General features: G+C 39.7%; 2 protein-coding genes across 3 annotated transcripts; one reads left to right on the top strand and one right to left on the bottom strand.

The window, feature by feature from the left end:
- The first annotated feature begins 3223 nt into the window (after window positions 1–3223).
- Window positions 3224–10824, top strand: traf6 (TNF receptor-associated factor 6). Its single transcript, XM_072671250.1, has 7 exons — window positions 3224–3267; window positions 5012–5313; window positions 5635–5785; window positions 6911–7069; window positions 7191–7262; window positions 7359–7436; window positions 7900–10824. The coding sequence occupies exons 2-7, from the start codon at window positions 5012–5014 to the stop codon at window positions 8770–8772; spliced, it is 1635 nt and encodes a 544-aa protein (XP_072527351.1). The 5' UTR covers window positions 3224–3267; the 3' UTR covers window positions 8773–10824.
- Window positions 10606–20514, bottom strand: LOC140547950 (proline-rich protein 5-like). Of its 2 annotated transcripts, XM_072671252.1 has the most exons (10): window positions 20269–20514; window positions 18555–18630; window positions 17385–17550; window positions 15166–15246; window positions 14287–14335; window positions 14005–14062; window positions 13823–13914; window positions 11814–11954; window positions 11627–11726; window positions 10606–11309 (listed from the first exon to the last, which is right to left on the bottom strand). In XM_072671252.1, the coding sequence occupies exons 3-10, from the start codon at window positions 17501–17503 to the stop codon at window positions 10999–11001; spliced, it is 951 nt and encodes a 316-aa protein (XP_072527353.1). In that variant the 5' UTR covers window positions 17504–17550; window positions 18555–18630; window positions 20269–20514; the 3' UTR covers window positions 10606–10998. The 2 variants fall into 2 exon arrangements, with proteins under 2 accessions (XP_072527353.1, XP_072527352.1); XM_072671251.1 differs by lacking the exon at window positions 18555–18630.
- Between the last annotated feature and the right edge of the window lie 756 nt (window positions 20515–21270).

Genomic DNA, 21270 nt, shown 5'->3' with positions numbered 1-21270 from the left:
TCTACTCTTCTTTGTCCTCCTGAAGATTCCTCCTAATGTCCCAGCAATTAAATAAAAACATACATGACACTCCTGTCCCTGGGGGGCTCCCCACACCACTGCAACTCACAGCTTTCACTTTTATTATTACTGTATTCCATTTTGGGAAGTGGGGCCCTGTGGTATTTCTGTCTTGCATCCAGTGGTCCAGCTTAGGACCTACTGGAACCCAGACCAGGAAGAAGCGGATTAGTAGATGGATGAATGGACAGATAAATGGATGTACAGATGAAGTGACTGAGTAAATCCAACGTTTTAGTGCCAGAGCGTGATTTCTGTAACATATGAGGGTGTACTGTTAATGTACTGGCTATCTTCACCGATTTTGTGCTTTCCTCCCTTTGGCCTCAGGCCATGTGCAGTTACTCACCCAGTTTTGTCCTCCTCATGTGACAGGGTTGCCATATGCATCCAATCACAACCGTTCACGAATTAGGCAATCCCCTAATTTATCAAGGCTAAAATATACAGCATGAGCTTGAGTCATTACATGGGTATCACGAGTGACAGACAATCATTACTGTAGCAGTCATGATTGTGTACTAGTCCCTACTGTACACAACACTGTCATACTGTTTTCCTTTTCTTTTGATCAGGGGAAGTAGAAACACTGAGCGCTGAAACACTAAACAACAGCAGATTAACTGACACTTAATAAATTAAAGGGACAGTTCATGAAAAATACAATTATCATCAGTGATCTCTTAACCCAGGTGCAGTCAGTCAGCTGAGACATGTATGGTATCTAATTTGTGCTAGGCTAATGTTGCTAACAAACACTGGGCTTGGACCATCACCAATCTCATCTTAGTAAATACAAGCCAAAAACATCAAATACAAACCATATTTAATTGCAACCTTTGCAATCTGTTGAAAAGCTATGATAGTATGATAGTAATGCTCATTTGATGTTTCTACAAACCGCTCCTTTAATCTGAGGTACAGTTTATTCCAAGTACATTTATTTTTTTTAAGGGGTTCATTTATTTTAAGCTAGGCCAGAATAATTTATGGGCTTGGTGGGACTGAAGCCCTAGGGGCCCAGCATGCAAGAGGCCCATTGGGTGCCTGTAGAGGGGTGGAAAAGTCATATATTGCTTTTGTGAGGTCATAAAAAAAGCTTACAGCAGTTTAGCACCACCCCTTTATGCTGACATTATAAGGAGTGTTTTAGCCCAGACTAGTTTTCGACCATGCTCAATCCATACATCAGTACCTATAAGGCAGAGGTCACTAACAGGCGGGCCGCAGTCCGGGTACATACCCAGATTCTGTCCAGTCTGGACTATTGAAAAATATACAATTTAATGGAGTGTTTATTTTCACCGGCATAACCTTTCTAGCCTTTTCTAGTCAGAGTCAAGTCAAGTCAAATTTATTAGTATAGCTTTTTACAACTGTTGTCGTCACAAAGCAGTTTTACATAATTAGTAATTAGTAAAATACAGAGACAAAAAAGAAATAACGTAAGAAGACATGAAGAATCCAAGACCCCCAGTGAGCCCCAACGGCGACAGTGGCAAGGAAAACTCCCTCAGAGCTGGAGGAAGAAACCTTGGGAGGAACCAAGACTCTCAAGGGGGACCCGACCCATCCTCCTCTGATCAGAACTATTTATAAATGATTGATAAAATTCACCAAACCATCTATACTGTTTAACTGCTCTGATCATAATCATAATATACTAATCATGGTGTAGATAGTCAATAGTGGTGATATTAATAGTGGCAGATAGTTAAGAGTCCAATTAGGTTTTAACATGGTCATTAGACAGGTAGCAGTGGTAGGAGGGTGTGCCGCTGGTCTGGCATGGGTGGTGGTGGGGGCGGGGCCTGCTGGTTGTACTGGTAGGTGGCAGCTGGTCTGACGCAGGTAGAGGGGACCTCAGCGGGCAATCTTCCAGCAGGTCGAGATACGAGACTACGAGATGAGTTACTAAGCTCTTTTTATGTTCATTTTATTTTTTTATTTATTTAAGTAAAGTATTGCTTTCATTTAAGGAATCAAATTTGTTTGAAATGCTAATATAAGAGAAAGCACTGAATTATAATGCAAGTTAGATTATGATATATGATTATGATTATGATGTCTAACTGGACCTTGAATTTGAATTAAATTCCCCTGCTATAAGGGATAAGAAGAAAAGTGGACTTCATGGATGTGAAGACATGATGTTAGAATGCCTGACCCATCACCAAACATGTTTGTGAAGATAGGTTTACGTATGGTTCTGTGTCAGGAATGGAAACGGGGTTCACCACCAGAAGACAGCTGAACACTTCCAGGTAAGTTCGGCTGTCTTCAGGTGGTGAACCCCGATTCCATTCCTGACACACGGTCATACGTAAATCCCTCTTCACAAGGGAACAAATAAAATGCAAGAATAATGTGCTCCTTAATTGGGAAACCAACAGACAAGGCCTCAATGTGCATAACCTTAATATTCATAATTATTTTCTATAATGTTGCTTGTAATTGGAAACATATTTGAATTGTAGAAATTACTTAAATATAATACTGAGATTTCTCAGTAAAATCCTTATTATGTCAGACATTGCTTTTTTCTCTTTTTAGGTTAAATACTGAGGCTGCACAAAATTAATGACCGGGATATGAGAAATGGTATGAGTTTACCATTGAACGCTGCAAATAAAAAAGGACTGTGTGATTTAGGTGTGTTTTATACTCTAGTGTGTGATCTTAGACCTGCAGATAATGGCCTTCTCCAAATACCTTAAAAAGTGTATGAGTCTCTTTGGTTTTTGCTTCAGACCACTTTAAGGAAGCACTTTTGGTGTCTTAAAGAACCTTTTAGTGGATTATTATTAAAAAAATTTATTTAGAAACTTCCCAATAAACATGTAATAAACAAGGAACAAAAAGGGCTACTTCTACTCTTACTCTATTTCTATTTTTATTTAACATTTTATTTATTATTATAAATATAATGTTATATTTACACAAATATATTATTTGTGTAATTTGTTGTAATCTGTCCATTTATGCCTTTAACTGATCTGTGTATGAAAACTCGTTTATAATAAGCTGAAAGAATATTAACAGTAAATCAGCACTGAAATCCCCGTCACGTCGCCTCAGGCCTTGGTCCCCAAATCTGCCCACGGGGGAATCCCACCAATCTGGCAACCAGCGTCAGCGCCAGCGTCACACAGAGTGACGACAGCAGAGCGGAAGAGTGCGTTCACCAGTTCCAGCGCCGCTGGCGAGGTATGTACCAAAACTATTGATAAAATAACGAAATAAAGACACTTTACAGAGGCAGTACGAGGCCATTTCATATGGAGGGCTAGTTACCATTAAAAGTGGGCAGGAATAGACCTAAATAATTAGACTGGAAACTTAGAAAAGTGACGTTTGTCCCTGCACCGCCTTGGTCACTCAGAGCTAGCTAGCGCTAACTCGGCTAATCTTAACTCACCGTCTCTGGTGGTTTCTGCAGATTTTAACCAGAAATTGCCATCAAACGTATAATTAAAGTATTAAGCGGTTATTTTGGGGTCTATATATTATTTTGATTGCCTGCAAGCTGGTGTGGTCTAGCTAAAATAGAGGTTTGTTTCTAAAAGGTTTGATAAGTTAACTCTTCTCTGTCCGACTCGGCCCCGCCCAGAAGTGAGCTGTATGTGTGTGAAGCTCTGTATGTATTTTTTTTTCTTAATTTAAAATATATTTTATTTTATAACATATTATCATTTTATAGCTAAAAAATAAATTTGAAGAATTGTCTTTTAAAAAAATTTTTTTTTTTTTTTATTTTGAAAATGCAGCTAAATGCTTGTTGAGTTAGTTAAAGTTGGGACCCCTCCACATTTATTACTACTAAAACTGTCTAAAATTAAAATCAGGTGCAGAACATCAGCTGCAGATGATCAGAACGTGGTTAGAGAGGAGTCTGGAGGAGTCTGTCTTATTTGAACCTCAGACGTTTAGTCTGGTCTGCTCTTGATGGTTGAACTGAGGGGTGAAGACCACCATGGTCAGATCCAGAGAGCTGTCTGAGGCCTTCAGAAAGAAGGTTGTAGAGGCAGATCTGAAAAGTCAGCCGTTGCACTGTCTGCTAAACCATTTACTAGTGAAACAACTGGCAGCATGGTTAGGCCAGGCCATCCTAGGAAGTTCAGCCCCAGAGCAGAGTAGACCGCAGGTAGGTCTCGCCACAGTTGGTGTCAAAGTACAGCGTCTACCATCAGAAAGAGTTTGCAGGTGTGCAAGGAGGACTATTTTTGATGGTAGATGCTGTGCTTTGTTATCTTTAGATTGCCTAATAATATTTTTATGATTGTTGGAGACTTCTTTATGAGCTGAACCTGCTTGGACGTCTTGACCTGACCGTTTTGGCAGTTGTTTTCCACTTCCAGACAGTGGGGTGTCTGATTTCTAATTGTTCAGAGGTCTTTTTGGAGTCCCATCTCACACTCATCTGCATCTACAACCTTCTTTCTGAAGGCCTTTGAGACCTCTTTGGATCTCGTATCGTCACTGTAACACAAAGACCTTGTATCATTCATTTCATTTAATCCGTTTTTTTTTTTCATTTTTGACCTCATTTAAATCTGCCAGTTGTTTACGTTGTGTTCAGATCCCCAAAAATGACTCGGATCTTTTACAAAAATCTTTTACATTGACTTCTATTGAAAGTTAAGAAGGTTTTTTTCCCCTTTATTCCAATTATTTGAAGGTTTTTGCATGCCAGCAATGATGCGTTTCTCTTATATTAACCTTATACAGAGCTAAAGAAGATAATTACTTATCTCCAAGATAATTACAGCTTATAACATGCTTATATTAAATTCTATAGGATTAGAGAACCTTGCGTATGAACAGAGGTCAAAGTACTAAAGAATACGTTTATAAGGGATTGTGATAAAAAAATAATCATAGCATCTGCTAAATCAATCTCTCTCTCTCTCGTTCTTTCCATGCTTTTCATTCGCCTCTTCCGCAAGTGTAGATGGCGTGCAGTGACACACACAAGTCCAGTCTCGATGACTCGAGCAATGAGTTCATGTGGCAGTCCAGCTGTGCAGCAGCTATGGAGAAGGAGAGGGAATCCTACCTGAGCCCCACGGAGAATCCCTCCACCATCAGTGTGTCACCCAGCCTCCAGCCAGACCAGCAGGGCTATGATGTTGACTTTGACCCCCCACTGGAAAGCAAATATGAGTGTCCCATCTGTCTGATGGGCCTGAGATCAGCTGTGCAGACACCATGTGGCCATCGATTCTGCAATTGCTGTATCAGGAAATCTATCAGGTGAGCTTACACTACTATCGTTGTCTTTTTACGATAATAAAAACACTATAGTTACTCTACTCTGCTTAATAGTACAATTCACACACGTGTTTCAGTGCAGTAACTGTATTAGGTGGGTTATTTAACTGTGTAGCATAGTATTTTTATTTTTAACACTTTCAATTAGTTTTATAGCCTAAATCTAAATAGTTGTAATAATTACATGATTTTGTTTAGTTTGTTGGTTAATCTTCATTTTATTTTTATATTCATTATATATTTTTAATGACCTTTCCGCTGTACCAGGCAAAGATTTAACATTCCTTCTCATCTCTCCGGTAGGGACACAGGGCAGAAATGTCCAGTTGACAATGAAGTGCTGACAGAGGACCAGCTCTTCCCAGATAACTTCGCCAAGCGAGAAATCCTGTCTCTCACTGTGCGCTGCCGCAATGTTGGCTGTAATGAGAAAATGGAACTTAGGCACTTGGAGGTAAATTCCAGTTGTTCTGGTGAACATCCTGTCTCTTCCCAGAACTGCTGATATAATTAGTTCCCTATTAATGCTTAAATGTGATTCCAGTGGGGACAAAAACAAGATGTAGCACAGTTTAAAAGGCCCATATCCTACATATTCCAGATATTCCACTTATCTGCATCTACAGCCTTCTTTCTGAAGGCCTTAGAGAGCTCTTTGGATCGTGTAATATAATTATGGAAGGCTGTGTCAATTTCACAAACTTCTATTACTCACCGTTCTACATATTGTCACTGTCACTCAAAAACCTTGTATCTTTTGCAGTTTTTTACTTTTTGACCTCATTTAAATCTGGCAGTTGTTGTTTATGTTGTGTTCAACATAACCCCCCCCCCCCCCCCCCCCCCCCCCCCCCATATTACATGTTCACCACAGTGTGATGCTTTTCTCTCTCTGTGTGTGTGTCTGTGTGTGTGTCTGTGTGTGTGTGTGTCTGTCTGTGAAAGCTGTCTGTCTGTCTGTCTGTGAAAGCTGTCTGTCTGCCATATATATATTTAGGAGAACACCCCCCCCCCATATTACATGTTCACCACAGTGTGATGCTTTTCTCTCTCTGTGTGTGTGTCTGTGTGTCTGTGAAAGCTGTCTGTGTGTCTGTCTGTCTGTGAAAGCTGTCTGTCTGTCTGTCTGTCTGTGAAAGCTGTCTGTCTGTCTGTCTGTGAAAGCTGTCTGTCTGTCTGTCTGTGAAAGCTAATGTTACAGTACTGGCATTTGGTACTTTCAGTCCAAGCTGAAACACGCCTTATAACTTCAGTGTGAATGGGCAGGGATAAACTGCTGTAGACTACACAGGTGTGTGTGGGGGTTCTTTTTTAATTTTGTTTTTTTTTTTATTTTGTTTTTTTATGACCGTACAAAACAAAAAAAATCAAAGTGTACTTTTTTGGTATAGGTGGGGAGTTCACTGAAACTCTTTTCTGAAAGTGAGGGAATGTCAGTTTATGGGTCATTAAAAAAAGATTCTTACTAAGAAGCGAAACCAGGTAGTTTAGTGGAAAAACCACACTACAGTTTACACTGCATAGTTTATGCGCTTTCAGTGTACTGACTAAGTGATGTGTATGTATTTCACTTCTGCAGAATCACATACCCCAATGTAAGTTTGCCACAGTGCCTTGCCATCAGTGCCAGGAATCAGTGTGGAAGAGCGAGCTGGAAGAACACATTAACCAGGAGTGTTCACAACGACTGGTCACATGCCCTGACTGTGCAGAGAATATTGTCTATGCTAAGAAGCAGGTAAAGATCTTGGGTGTCTGTATTTATTTATTTATTTATTTGTTTATTTATAAGCTCACACCAGGTGAACAAATGTAAAACTGTTGTGAATAGATCAAGATTTCTTTGAATCTTTCTGCAGTTTCATGAGCAGATGTGTCCCTTTGCAAATACAGTGTGTGAATACTGTAACATGGAGCTCATTCGGGATCAGGTGAGCAATATACGTATGTGTGACAAATGCAAAACAAATGTAATGTATGTAATCCACTTGCCCGGATCATCATAATACTGTGTTTGCTGGTTTCAGTTGGCATCCCACTGTGACACAGACTGTCTGAAAGCTCCCGTTGCCTGTACTTTCAGCATTTTTGGTTGTCGAGAAAAGGTAAAGCCGTGTTGCAGATATTAAACTTTGCCTAACCCTTTAACCTCTAGATGTAATCCCACACTTTAGTTCTTTACTCACATAAATGCATCATACTTTCATATTTAAAATAATAATTAAAAAATTCTATAGACCTTAAAATGGAACCCTGTGGGACTCCACAAAAATGCTAATATTGATATGCTAATAATGATATTAATAATTCATACAAATTTCTATCCTTGGATTAACAACTGAACTATGAGCCTAGTAGTTCAAGGGTGCCAGTGTATTAGGTACAACCTTACACTGATTGTCCTTTGCCCAGGTACACTTAGCATGTAGGTGCGCCCTGTAGGTAAACAAAATAAGTAGTGTTTGGTAGTGGTGTGTGTGTGGTATGTGGACTATTGTAAGGATTTATGAAGTTATTAGTGGAATTTCATCGAGTATATTTTATCTAATCTATTTTGTCACGTCCCAGATGATGAGGAACGACCTAGCCCTTCACATGCAGGAGTTCACACAGATGCACATGCGCTACATGGCCGAGTTCCTGCGCAACCAGACCATCAACGGATTCATGCCTTCGCCTTCAGCCTCGACAACCTCTCCAACAGACACTCGTGGTTCGTCCGCTAGGCCAGAGGAGCCGTGCCAGTGTAACCAGGAGCTGCAGCATATGCGCGAGACTGTTCTGGAGCTGGAGGGTCGGCTGGTTCGTCAGGACCACAAGCTACGTGAGCTGAGCATCCGCAACGAGACGCAGTCCACCCAGCTGACGGAGCTGCGCAAGAAGCTGGCTACTCTGGAGGAATCCACGCGCGAACTGGAGGCCCAGCAGTACCAAGGTGTCTATGTCTGGCGGCTGGAGGGGTTCTCGGCCCACATCCGTAACCAGGAAGCGGGCCATCCCGTGGTCCTTCACAGCCCGCCTTTCTACACTGGCCGGCCAGGCTATAAACTGTGCCTTCGGCTGCACCTCCAAACCCCGAGTGCGCCCCGCTGTTCCAACTACATCTCTCTATTTGTGCACACCATGCAGGGAGAGTTTGACAGCCAGCTGTCCTGGCCACTCCAGGGCACCATCCGACTGGCTGTGCTGGACCAGACGGAGGGGCAGCACCATGTGGAGGTGATGGAGACCAAACCTGACCTGCAGGCCTTCCAGAGGCCTACAGTCCAGCGAAACCCCAAAGGCTTCGGCTACGTCACTTTTATGCAGCTGCAGGCCTTGCGCCAAAGGGGCTTTGTGAGAGACGATGTGTTGCTGGTGCGCTGTGAGGTCACACCACGTTTCGACTTAAGCCTGAGGCGAGAGGGAGTGCAGCCGAGAGGCCCTGAGCCGTCGCTCTGAGCATACCAAAATCTCTTCACTTTTACTTCATCTACAAGTTCTCATAGACTCAGCCTGGTAACATAACATATTTCAGTGGGTTCAGGAGATCCTGTTAAAGATTAATGCACAGATCTCAAGAAGACTTTGGGAATGTACACAAGGTAACAGTAGCTTTTACATTTCTGTGTGTGATTCAGTGCAGCGTAACAGTAATTTAGCTGTTCTATAGTGAAAATCAGTTGATGGAAGCTCTAATGTTAAGTGGTTGGGATGTTGCGTGCCAGTGTACTGCAGCTGCCTTTGTGACAACCGGAGCATAAAGCGGAGCAACACTCAGCTTGGTCTGTTGACCACAATTGTGTTAGCTTGTAGCATTTTGTCTGGAAGTGAACAAAACCGAGCTACAGATCCACATTTCCAGTTTTTAGTGGGCTCAGTCTTCAGTCTTAAGATCAAGGCTTAAAACACCACAAATACCACAATGCATTGCTTATTGATACTTCAAAAGGAGTGTAGGCTTGGCTGCTTTAAGGACCTGAGCAGTTGACTAGCATCACCCAAAGCAGCTCCAGGTGGGGGAAACTTTTTTTCACTTCACTTGATTCACATGGTTTTGATCGCCGGGAATTAAGTACATTTCAGGAATCCCAGAACCCACTGCCACTTTTCTTTTTCATAAAGTTCATGCCTAGATATTTCTTAAGTGGTGATGCGTGCAGAGACTGTTTACTTCAATGCCTTTTAATGCAGTTGTATGAATCAAAGATTGTAAAACTGTTTTCCAGGTGAGTGTGCTAGCATCAGTGCACCATTGTTCCTAACACCAGTTGGAACAATGGCAAACAAATGGATTATATAGATTTTGCTGCTTGACATTGTGTCTAATGCCTAATATGGGTCAAGGCAATCACTTTGACTTCAAGCCATTGTCTTTAAAAACTACTTTTTTGTGCATTAAACATACACCATCTAAGATGGTGGTTCTCACACCACTGTTCATGGAGTAACTCTGCTTTGGGCATTGTAGACCAAATATATACTTGGTCACTTCATTTATCTTGAGAATCAAAATCATGTCTGCATAAGGGCCACATTAAAATGCAAATGTGAACGCTAGAGATGCAAAATGCAGGTCCAGAAAGTAAAAATAAACCCCAGGATTTTGTGAAAGTGCCTTTTTACTTTTTGGACCTGAATTGGCTATCTCTACCATTTACACTTGCATGTTGCTGTCCATTCAACTCCCCAAGGTGCAAATCTGATCGCTCAGACCACTTCAGGAGGTTTTTCTGAGACACATTTAAGGCAGTGTAATAGCAGTGCAAATGTATCTGTCTCTTTAAGACATGTTCCACAACCAAAGCTCCTCCCAGTACAACCTAAACACCAGTAATAATTGCAGCGCAATGAGCAATATTTGCATATTTCATCCCACACAGATACTGGATTTCAGTCTGACTAACCGTAGACGCATTTGATCCCCCCTGTGTAAATGCATGTGGGGTCTTAGTCAAATCTTACCCACAGAAGACCTGAGAACACCGGATTCCACTTACTTTAACCATGACGGTTTTAAATAATTAAGCAGGTGAGCGTCTGCTTGGTTAGAATGAAAACCTGGGAAGAAAACACTGGCCTTCTGTTTGAGTTTCTCCTCCTCCCAACACACCCAATGCAATCATGAATCAACAAGTTCTACCTGAGGTGAACTGGATGTACTGGAGCAGGGAAAACACTACAACATGCAGGCCAATTGTCTTCCAGGACAAGGATTGAGAACCAAGAAGCGGTATCCAGGATAAGAACAAAATAGAGTAAAACACACAGACTGACACAACTCAAACAGTTACTCACTAGCTGAACACAACAAGCAAGTTTATTGCATTTCATGCTGAGGGTAATTTATATTTTAAAGGTCTTTTGAGCTTCATGAATATCAACAGATGTTCCTGTTGATATATTTACATTTAAGGTCTTATCCAAAGTGACTTACAAAAGACTTACAAGATAGATATATATATATGATCATTGAATTGCTGACATTTGGACATTAAATTCATGTTAAACTAATATTCAGATGTGGTAGTGATTCATTTGACAGATTCTGTAACTTTAAGGTGTGTGTGTGTAAAACCAATGAACTTTTTTAATATATAAAAAAATATTCTGATTTTTTGATGTGTAACGTGTATGTCTTCCCCCCCTCCCCATGTTGAAGATTCGCAAAGTGTACATTTCTCAATCTCAACAGCTTTGACTCTCAAAATGTGGGACTGCCTTAAGAGGGATGTCCCTGGTGTGGTGTTCCTTCATTTCATCAATGGTCTGACAGCTTTCTGCCAAGCCAGAATGCATCCTATCAGTAATGGAAAGAAGCTTGATATTGGATAAGCCTTTTGCCACAGTGTGGCGCCATAGGCTGGCACCTCTATCCAGATACACCTCTCCTTCCTGCTCCATTAAAGGTGACAAAAGAGAGCCCTCTGAAATGTGCTGTGTAATCCTGATCTCGGGCTGGATAAAGCGTCTGGTTTCTCTGGTCTCTTCTGCAGAACCTGGAGGAGTTAGAAGCAAGGTCTTTGTACCAAGCCTAGTGATGGTAGAATGGTTGAAAATCAGTGAAAATCTTCTGCTGGACCATTTTATTAGTTACACCCACCTTGCGCTCACATGTATTGGCCATTTTATCAGAAACACCCACCATATAGGTGAACAGAATTGTCAGCCAACAGCTATCAGGCTCACCAATGGGAAGATGGCCACCACAGGGCCACTGCTGACCAGATGCAATGGCTAGTGGATGTTGACACACTGTGGGTGTATCTAATAAACTGATAACTCTGTAAATGAGTGAACAGGTACGGCATATTACTTTGGTGTTTACAGTTCCACAAATAGGGAGAAACCACAATTTCCAGCATCTTCTCAAGCCGACAATATTCAGTTGAGGGACCCTTGGGATCGTGGATTCCCTGAACACACAGAAACGCACAGAAAGTAGATGCAGCACATCGCTTATGTCAAACAAAAGCCTGTGTTTGTGCAGGAGCTATTCTCACCTGAAGGACTAGCAGCATCTGTGTGATCGATGTGGGAAGTAGAGATAAGTTGGTGGGCAGCAGTTCCTCCAGAGAAAGCCTCATTAGAACCAAGTCCCTGAAGCCTAATAGGGCCATCTGCCTCACTGTCAACTCCTGACCCTGAGAGGACCCAAGAAATAGAATAGGCCTATTACGCTCACTGTGGAAGACATATGCTTATATCCATCAGTTAGCATTGTGCTTACATGGACATGCTAACTACTGTTTTTGCCTATGCGTGCCTATAATGTACTTTTGTAATTTTTTTTAATGCAGAACACTTATACACACATCTATTTGAATTTAGCTATTCCTAACAATTTGATTTGGGGCATGTGTATGAAGATTTACTGTGATGTATGCAAGCATGCTAGCTTGGGGCTAATATATTAGCTTGTGTGAAGAACATTGGGAACGTAGTTTGCCGTAAAGCACAGCTTTGTTTCATGTATTGTACTTTTATATTGCTGAATGCTCAAACAAACTAAAAATACAGGCAAAATATTAACAGAATAATGGACAATTTGGAGAATTAAAAGTAAACCTGGATAATTTGATTCAATTTGATTTATTTTTGTAACTTTTTTCAACTTAAGTGACCAAATCTGGCCAAGGTGAACGCGATAAAACACAATGGTCACTTTAGGAGAATATGGGGAAGCAAATATGTTTTTGTGTATGTTTATAAATACATTTTCCAAGACTACTGCTGCGTTCCATTTACCTCGGAAATCTGATGTTGCGTCTGGGAATGTCAAAATAGTTTGCTAAAGACTTCAGAGTTTACCACAACTGGTTTGCCAACCTTACCCTTACCCTTGTTTTAGGTCGAATCTAGCCAAAATATGTCCCACGTTTATGTCCCAGGTTAGTGATGTTAGCTATACCAACTCACAAAGCATTATACAGTATGTTGCACATCCAAACATCATGGAAACACGTCTACAGATAAATACTGGACTGGTTTATTGAGATACAATTAGATAGAAGTGCTAATAAACTGTATAACACTACTGCTTTAATTACTGTTAAACTATGATGTGTCGATCTAGGATTTTAAACTTGGGGGTTATGTAGAAATTCAATTTGTGGGGGCGTTCCAGTTGAAATTTCCTACTACTAGACATCCCAGTTCAAATGGCGTCAGTAACACTGGAGATCAGCACAACACTGCCAGACCCTGCTAGATATCGGACCATGTGGGCTGCTTCACAAACAAGGCCTCATGACCATGACTTTGCCTGTGCCTGTGTATGCCGATGGGGAGCTCAGTAGAGTCGCACAAGAAAGTGAGCGTGTATCTGTGCTAGGCTAAAAGCTAACCCTATTCGACCAGCTGTACTAGCTGTGTGAGCATATCAGATCACAGCTCATCAAGTTATTCATGAAGGAATTTGTCTCTTTGTTAACAACTACTCTACATAACTTACTGTGTGTGAACGTAGGGATATAGTGATGTCACAGAAATCAACCACTGTAAGTATACCAACCCACTGTATATCCACCTATCCAGCCTACAGTAGGTTAACTCCACCTATTCACACTGACGTTACCAGTGTAGAGTGTTTCAGCCTGGATGGCTTAATACAGGACAGCCAATCACAACACAACTTCTTTCATATATTAGTCTTAAAGGCACAGTAACAAAACAAATGCCAAAACACATCTCACGTCTCTGTCCAGTGAAAAACATGTATCTCCAAAATGGTGCATTTCTAGAGCATTTCTATTGGTCCGTTCATCCAGAAGGATTTGCACAGTGTACAATGTATGAGCAAAAATGGATATACGTGTTTTTGTTGGACAGCAGCGAAATGCACAATATGCAGGTTTCTTATAGGCCAAAAAAGCCTTAAGACAACGACAATCCACCAAGGGAAAGCCAAAAAAACATGTGCTTTTGATTTCCATCTGAACTCAGACTAAAATGTGGACACATTCGCACACTGTCATTCAAATTTTTGATATTGTACTGTGTGTTGGCTTACCTGCAGTGGATAGAAAATAGCCTGTAACGTGGGCAGAATCTCCGAGAAAAACCGCAGCCATACCTCAGCCAAGAAAAAGAGTTGACTTTCCCCTTGGGAGAAAGAAAATATCTATAATCATCCTAATATAGTCGTCCCCAGCAGTCATGCACAGTGCAGTGAATCTGTCAGAGCTTTCTTACTTTCGTGCAGCTGCACCTCCTCCAATATAAACCTAAGGCCTTTATTCAGAAGCTGATTCTAAAAACAAGAAAAGACATCCAAAAGATCAACTCAACTGGGAATGGGTTTCCTAATCCTGTTAAAGACTACTTTAACTGGTCACTGATGCCATTTTGCACCAGGTAGAAGTGATACACTGTTGGGAAAATATGTGTTGTGGTATGGAAATATACAAATCCGGTCTGTTTTCAGTCTCTTTTAGGACCCAAGTGCTGGCGCCAGGAGCTATAGATGGAGAGTACCTGAAAATACTCTTTGATGAATGAGCCCATTTCTGTTTTCAGAAGCCATCTGTGAAGGATGAGAAGAAAATGAGCATGAGCATCTCATAGAAAACACTATTTAACCCCTTAAACTGGAATAGCCTGTGTGGGCTGACAGTTTCCATGCTTTAATAGCTACATATCTGTTAGTATATATGATATCATTAGGTAATTAAAGCCCAATAAAAAGGTTTAGAGGGCTCATATCACTCAGATGTCCTTACTTTGTACCATTCAGTTTTTACCATTTACCATTAAATTCCCAGCCCAGTCCATTCCTCTATATGAGCAAAAACAGCCTGTTTTAAATTCACTGATTTAGTGATCAGAAATCTGTATATCACCGTATATCCACTTATTCAGCCTACAGCAGGTTAACTCCACCCATTTACACTGAAGTTACCAGTGTAGAGTGTTTCAGCCTGGATGGCTTAATACAGGACAGCCAATCACAACACAACTCTTTACATATATTAGTCTTAAAGGCACAGTAACAAAACAAATGCCAAAACACATCGTCTCTTTCCAGTGAAAAACATTTATCTCCAAAATGGTGACTTTACATGAGAAGGCATACATGTCTATAACTCTAAACGGAAGTCAATGTAAAAATGTAAAAAAAAAAAAAAAGTTTATTCCCAGTAATTCAGAGCATTTCTATTGGTCCGTTCAACCAGAATGATTTACACAGTGTATAGAGCAGCTACAGGGTTCAAACCATGGAGAAAACTAGAAACCAGCAAAAAGGATGCATATTTTTTATTGGCCAGTAGTGATATGAACAATATGCAGGTTAAAGGGTTAATACATGACCTATGAATACATGCCATTCGTCTGCAGCTGGTTTAGTGTGTCTACCTGATACTTTCGTTCAGGGTGTAGAGTTCATTCGTCTGCAGCCCCTCTCCTCGAAACACCTTGATGACCGCAGAGTAGATCCTAAAACAATATGTGAGTCTATGAATATTATTATTATTATTATTATTATTATTGACAGTTGTTATGAAAGACACATACAGACAGAAGGCTTTTCAGCACTTGCTCACTGCCTTCCATTATAAATATCGGTAATATGTAATGTTAATGTCATCAGTTTTTGATGAATTTCTGCTTTATTTAGTATTTCTTAAAGAACTTTTACCTCTAGTAAGGGCATTAGGTTGGCCTGACTTTTAAGGTGACCAAAAGGATCCAAGATAGAGAAGACCAGAGCCTAACACACTTCAGTCACTGTGCTGATAGATGCACATTCCCCTGCAGTTCTGTAGAGACCTCAGTACTTCAGTACAGTAGAATTGCATTCACATAAATATGGGTGTAGTTTACTGAATTATATGAATTTGATCATAGGAGAGTTCTGTGTCAGTGTTTTTTTTCGGAGGCGTGCAGAAACTGACCACACACTACAGACGTACTACTGTTTAAACATTTGGAAACACATTTTCACATAGTAGAAATGTTTATTTAGGGCCTCCGAGTGGTTCAGCGGTCTAGTCTAATGCGCTGCCACTACGGCCCAGGAGTAGCGAGTTTGAATCCTGAGCCATGCCACTTTACCATCACCGTTTGGAAATGTATGTGTGTATATGTACAGACCTTTGAGAAACACTAAAGAATGGGCTGTGCATCTTATTGAAAATATTACAATATACAGTTTTTACTCAGTGGTTTTTAATTTACTCACAGAAAATGTCCTGAAAAAGCCCTGAAAAGAGTAGAAACCCTGAAGAGCTTACTGCATGGAGCACCATCATTCAGGAAAGCACAGTTCTTCCACTGCTCTACAGCTCAATGCTGGGGGGCTTTATGCCCTTCTAGCCCATGCCAATAGGTTCATGCTTACCTGCTCCAGAGTCTTATTGTCTAATGCGCTGCCACTATGGCCCAGGAGTAGCGAGCTGATTGCATTTAAATGCCTAAAATGCTTGTTCTCTGCATCCTTTACAGATTTCAATTTCTTTCTTTTTTTTTGGAAATGAAGAAAATGTGATTGAATGTGATTCCAAAATGATTTAAGAAGCTGTATAACATCAATAATTAACTAAGAAATTGAATGATAAACAGGTCAATACATTATATTTATATATTTTATCACTAAAACATATTTAAAACTTCTTAAAATAACTCATATATTTGTTTAAGTAATACAATATACGAATAAAAGTATTTGGACACCTGCTCATTTGTTGTTTCTTATGAAATCAAGGATATTAAAAAGAGTTTATCCTGCATTTGTTGGAGTAACTGTCTCTACTGTCCAAAGAAGAAGGCTTTCTGCTAGATTTTGAAGCATTGCTGTGAGGCTTTGATTGCTTTCAGCGACAAGAGCCAGAGATCCCACATGTCCTGGAAAATCTATAAACCCTAGAAACTTACTTTTTCAGCCATGGAAACTCCAGTAAAATGAAATAAAAATGAGATTGTGTATATGTACAGACTTTTGAGAAACACTAAAGAATGGGCTGTGCATCTTATGGAAAATATTTGCATATAGTAAAAGTAGCCATGTGTGAAAAACTATTTTAGGCTTTTAATTTACTCACAGAAAATGTTCTGAAAAAGCCCTGAAAAGAGTAGAAACCACAGTTCCACTGCTCTACAGCTCAATGCTGGGGGGCTTTATGCCCTTCTAGCCCATGCCTGGCTTTTGGCCTGGTGCCAACAGGTTCATGCTTACCTGCTCCAGAGTCTTATTGTATTGGCACTACTTCTGTACTCTACCTATAACTAGACTAGTGTCTAGTGTCTTGTATGCACTGTCTATGTTGCACCATGGTCCTGGAGGAACGTTGTTTCGTTTCACTGTGTACTCTGTATGTAGTTGAAATGACAATAAACCCACTTGACTTGACTTGACTTGACTTGACAATCTGTGTGTGTGTGCATTTGCACATCTGTGTCAGCGTGGGTGCCACCTGAAGTAGTTAAATTAGCATTAGCATTAATTAAAACGGGTGTCCACAAACATTTGGACATTTAGCTAGTGTAGGCTTGCTGTATGATTTCTTTAAGACATTAGGCACTCTTTCTGATTCCAGTTGGTTTACGTGCAGTCTGGGGGCAAATGTGGTTTCCACCTGTTCATGTCGCTGGCAGTAGAGTCCCGCAGGACGCTGCTGGAGCCGGCCTGCAGCTGAGGGAGGACAGACAGAGGAACGGAGCCCAGGCTGTGCACTCGCTGATGACCCGAGCTCATCCTCCCCGCTCCAGATGAGAGCTAATGCATAGTCAGGGACAGGGAGCCTGCAAACAAGTACAATAATAGAAACATTTGCTACCAGGAGTGTATACAGTCAAAAGTTTGGACACTCCTGACTGAATATGTGGTGTGTTGTCCAAACTGAAAGGAGATGATTTGTTCATATAGGCTATTAAGGCTATTTATTGGTATGGTGCTAAATGAATAAACGTGTTTGTATTAATGTACATTAACATTAACCTTAGCTGCATGGTTTGATGGTTTGAGAGGCATTTCCACCCTCTACATACACACTGCCATGGTCCTACAACTTAGGCCTGCTTGAAACCTGCCCCAGCAATGACGTCCTAACAACGGTGGATATCTGTGAGGAGTCCCCAGTGTCCTCTTTTTGGGAAAATAAAATAAATATATATATATATATATATATATATATATATATATATATATATATATATATATATATTCTCTGTATGATGGATGTGGATGATGTGTGGATCTTTAAGCACCAGTCAAAAGTTTGGGCACACTCGGTTAAATGTGTGCTGATCATTATATTAAAAACAGTTGATCCAAGTGCTAAAGTGACCATATATATATATATATATATATATATATATATATATATATATATATATATATATATATATATATATATATATATATAAAAGAATATATATAAAATAATGATCAGCACACATTTAACAGGTTGTGCCCAAACTTTTGACTGGTGCTTAAAGATCCACACAGCATTTAAATATAAGATTTCCATCATACAGAGAACCACTACTGCATTCTGATGGTTCTTTGGCTGTTCTCAAATGTACATACCAATAAGGAACCACTTATTATTATTAAATAATCAATTACACTAATGTGACTGGAGGAGGTATTTGAACACAGAAAGCTTGAGGCAAAAAAGGGTTCTCTAACTTACTAACAGTGGTGGAACCCTTTTCAGGTTCTACTTTTTACTAAGATGTTTCTTTTTTTGGACCCATATACAGATGTGTCATCATCCTGAATGTTGTCCTGGTTCTATACTCACTTCAGGATCGCAGAATGCACGTCACGCTCTGAAATGGATGAGCTACGACAGCAGACGACCACGTCGAGTTTCACTTCTGTCCACCAAGACCAGAAAACTGAGGCTGCAGTATGTGACTTTTTTAATGGTTTATATGTTAAAAATAATATTTATTAACATTATTATAATCATATTTTATTAATGTATTCAGTAACAGAGCTTTGTACCCCTGTCAGTGTTTCCAGGAACCCTGGATATCATGGCTGGAGCGTTTGGGGATGTGGAGAGTTTTGTGATATTCGAGATTTGGTGGGAGGGTTCAAGAGCTTGAGAAAGTGGACAGGTGAGCCAGTTGCACTTTAGCGACCTTCTGTCAACCACCAGCTTCCTGTTACCCACAGTGTATAGTAGTGTGTGTGTTGTGTGTGTGTTTGAGTGTTTACTGATTAACTAAATAAAAAGCAGCCCTCAGCACTATGAGTGAGTTTCAGGAGAGGGGCAGGGGCACCTCAAGGTGATACACTAATAAGAGGACAAACAGTGCACCTGCTGCATCCAATAATAATAGCAGTATGAAGTACGCAGTAATTATACCAACGTAATGCATTGAAGTTACTGTTGGAATTGGAATGTATATGTAATTTCCACATGTATAAAATATATATCATTAAAAAATGGACAACATTGTGCTGATATCTTATAGTTAATTCTTTTGGAAATTATGAGGACATTAACCTCTTAAACAGCCTATGTCCCGCAGACAGGCTGAAAGTGTTATTACAAACTTCTATTAGCATAAAATAGCCCCACCAGTGCCCCCCCCCCCTCCACACACACACACACACACACACACACACACAGTCCCTGTAGTTATTGAGTTTTGCATTAAGACAGTGCATTAACGCAGAAAGGCTTATTACACACTAAGAAAACTAAAAGTGGACAAAAATGAAGATACATGTTTTTTTTTGTTATTGGACAGCAGCGATATTTACAGTTAAGGCATTTAGCTGACACTCCTACAAAACAACAAGTGCTTCACAGTTTACTCAGAAATTATCCATAGATCCTAGTTTGTCTAGGATCAGCTAGGATCCAAAAGATACCTCTAAGCTAGATGCTACTAAATGTAGCTTTCCATAGTGGAGATTAGGCCTTTCCGTATTTCCACACCTAAAAAGTACTTATTTATTTATGTAAATTAAGCTATTAAAACTCTATGTTGAATAATTAATTGTTTAATATTTTTCAGGTTATTTTAATAGCTAAAGAATAGCTAAAATGTCACATGAAACACACCTATTCTCCTCTCTGTAGATATATTATATTCCCAATGTAAAACCTTTAACCAAAAAATAAACAAATGAGATTTCCATCATGTAGTACACATTAACCCCTTAACAACTGAAGTCTTATTACGCACTAAGCTGTGTTACTCAGGCACTAACTACAGTGACTCTTGTGCAAACTGGTGGGGCTTTTCTTTGCAGACAGAATGGTGCAATAACACTTTTGGCCTGCCTGCGGTGCATAGGCTGTATAAGGGGTTAAAATGTAAATGCAATAATAATAGTAATTAGAGTAAATACATTTTTAATCAGGTCAAATTTAACAAAGCTTAACACTGATCATGAACATATTGACAATTAACAATTGATATGCATGTAAATATTATGTATAAATGGATACAATAAGGTTTTGGCAATGGCTGAATCATAAATAAAGGGACACTTACCACAGTAGTCACAGCCTCACGCTCTCATCTTACTACCTTATTTGAAAGCTTTGCTTCCGAATGAGCTTAACTTTAGAATTCTGCAGTCTCTGTCTTTCTCGGGCAGCGCTGTGACCCTCTCCCTTTCTCTAATGGTGTTTTTTTCTCACCTCCCTAGGTTACTGAATAATTAACTTAGGGGACACTGTATTGGTCATTGCTTGATAATGAGTAATCAGTGCTTTAAAGTCTGGATCTGGGTGGACACACAACTGAAAACAGCAAGGGAACTCTCAGCCTTCTGAGCCTGTTTGGAGGTGAGGATAAGTCAGAAAAGATAGATTTTCAGAATCATTTCTTCAGAGTCATTTATAGCCTATTGCACCACCGCTCGAAACGGGAAGTTTGGAAGAGGAACTGTGAGTTAGAGGCTCGGACGTGACGAGCTGTTTTAGGCAGAGAGGAGTCGCACTCAGTGACACCCGGCCGAGGACATGGCTTTGTAAAAAAAGAAATGAAACAAAAAAGATTAGAAGTTGTTATTATTCATCATCTTTAATCCAGATAATAAAGCATGACAATCAAAATCAATACGATTGTGGAGATATGGTGTAAAATGCTGTGAACATCACAAGACGTTAAATATAGAACATAGAAAAAAAGAATAAATAGCTAAATAGACATAAATACAGTGCATCAATTTAAAATCTATAAATATAAGATAATATGAACAATCTTAAATGGATGGACCTAATATTATAAATAGCCCCTACTGTTCATACTACCAACAATAATTTAGAAATGAATTTAAAGTATAAATTAGTATAAATTGTATAGCTGAATAGACATTAAATGCAGTGCATCAAAAAAAACTAAAAATATTATTAAATATTATTTGTATTATTTATAGTAATAAATGTGTTTTATAATAAGTTTGATTTTTATATTATTATTATTATTATTATACTTGGTTTTAAATTCTGATATTTGTGGTTCTGTAAACCTGATTTTTGTACTTAGATT

Source organism: Salminus brasiliensis, chromosome 25 (genome assembly GCF_030463535.1).
Source record: "Salminus brasiliensis chromosome 25, fSalBra1.hap2, whole genome shotgun sequence".
Taxonomy (NCBI): domain Eukaryota; kingdom Metazoa; phylum Chordata; class Actinopteri; order Characiformes; family Bryconidae; genus Salminus; species Salminus brasiliensis.
The sequence above is the reverse complement of the archived record's forward strand: the minus strand, read 5'-3'. Positions and strand labels throughout refer to the sequence as shown.

Coding starts and splice junctions, on each gene's coding strand:
- traf6 (XM_072671250.1), top strand. CDS start 5,012: ATGGCGTGCAGTGACACACACAAGTCCAGTCTCGATGACTCGAGCAAT. Junction 7,070..7,190: donor TTGTCTATGCTAAGAAGCAG/GTAAAGATCTTG, acceptor ATCTTTCTGCAG/TTTCATGAGCAGATGTGTCC. Junction 7,437..7,899: donor TTTTTGGTTGTCGAGAAAAG/GTAAAGCCGTGT, acceptor GTCACGTCCCAG/ATGATGAGGAACGACCTAGC.
- LOC140547950 (XM_072671252.1), bottom strand. CDS start 17,503: ATGAGCTCGGGTCATCAGCGAGTGCACAGCCTGGGCTCCGTTCCTCTG. Junction 13,915..14,004: donor GGAGGTGCAGCTGCACGAAA/GTAAGAAAGCTC, acceptor CTTTCTCCCAAG/GGGAAAGTCAACTCTTTTTC. Junction 11,955..13,822: donor CTATTTTCTATCCACTGCAG/GTAAGCCAACAC, acceptor GGGTCCTCTCAG/GGTCAGGAGTTGACAGTGAG.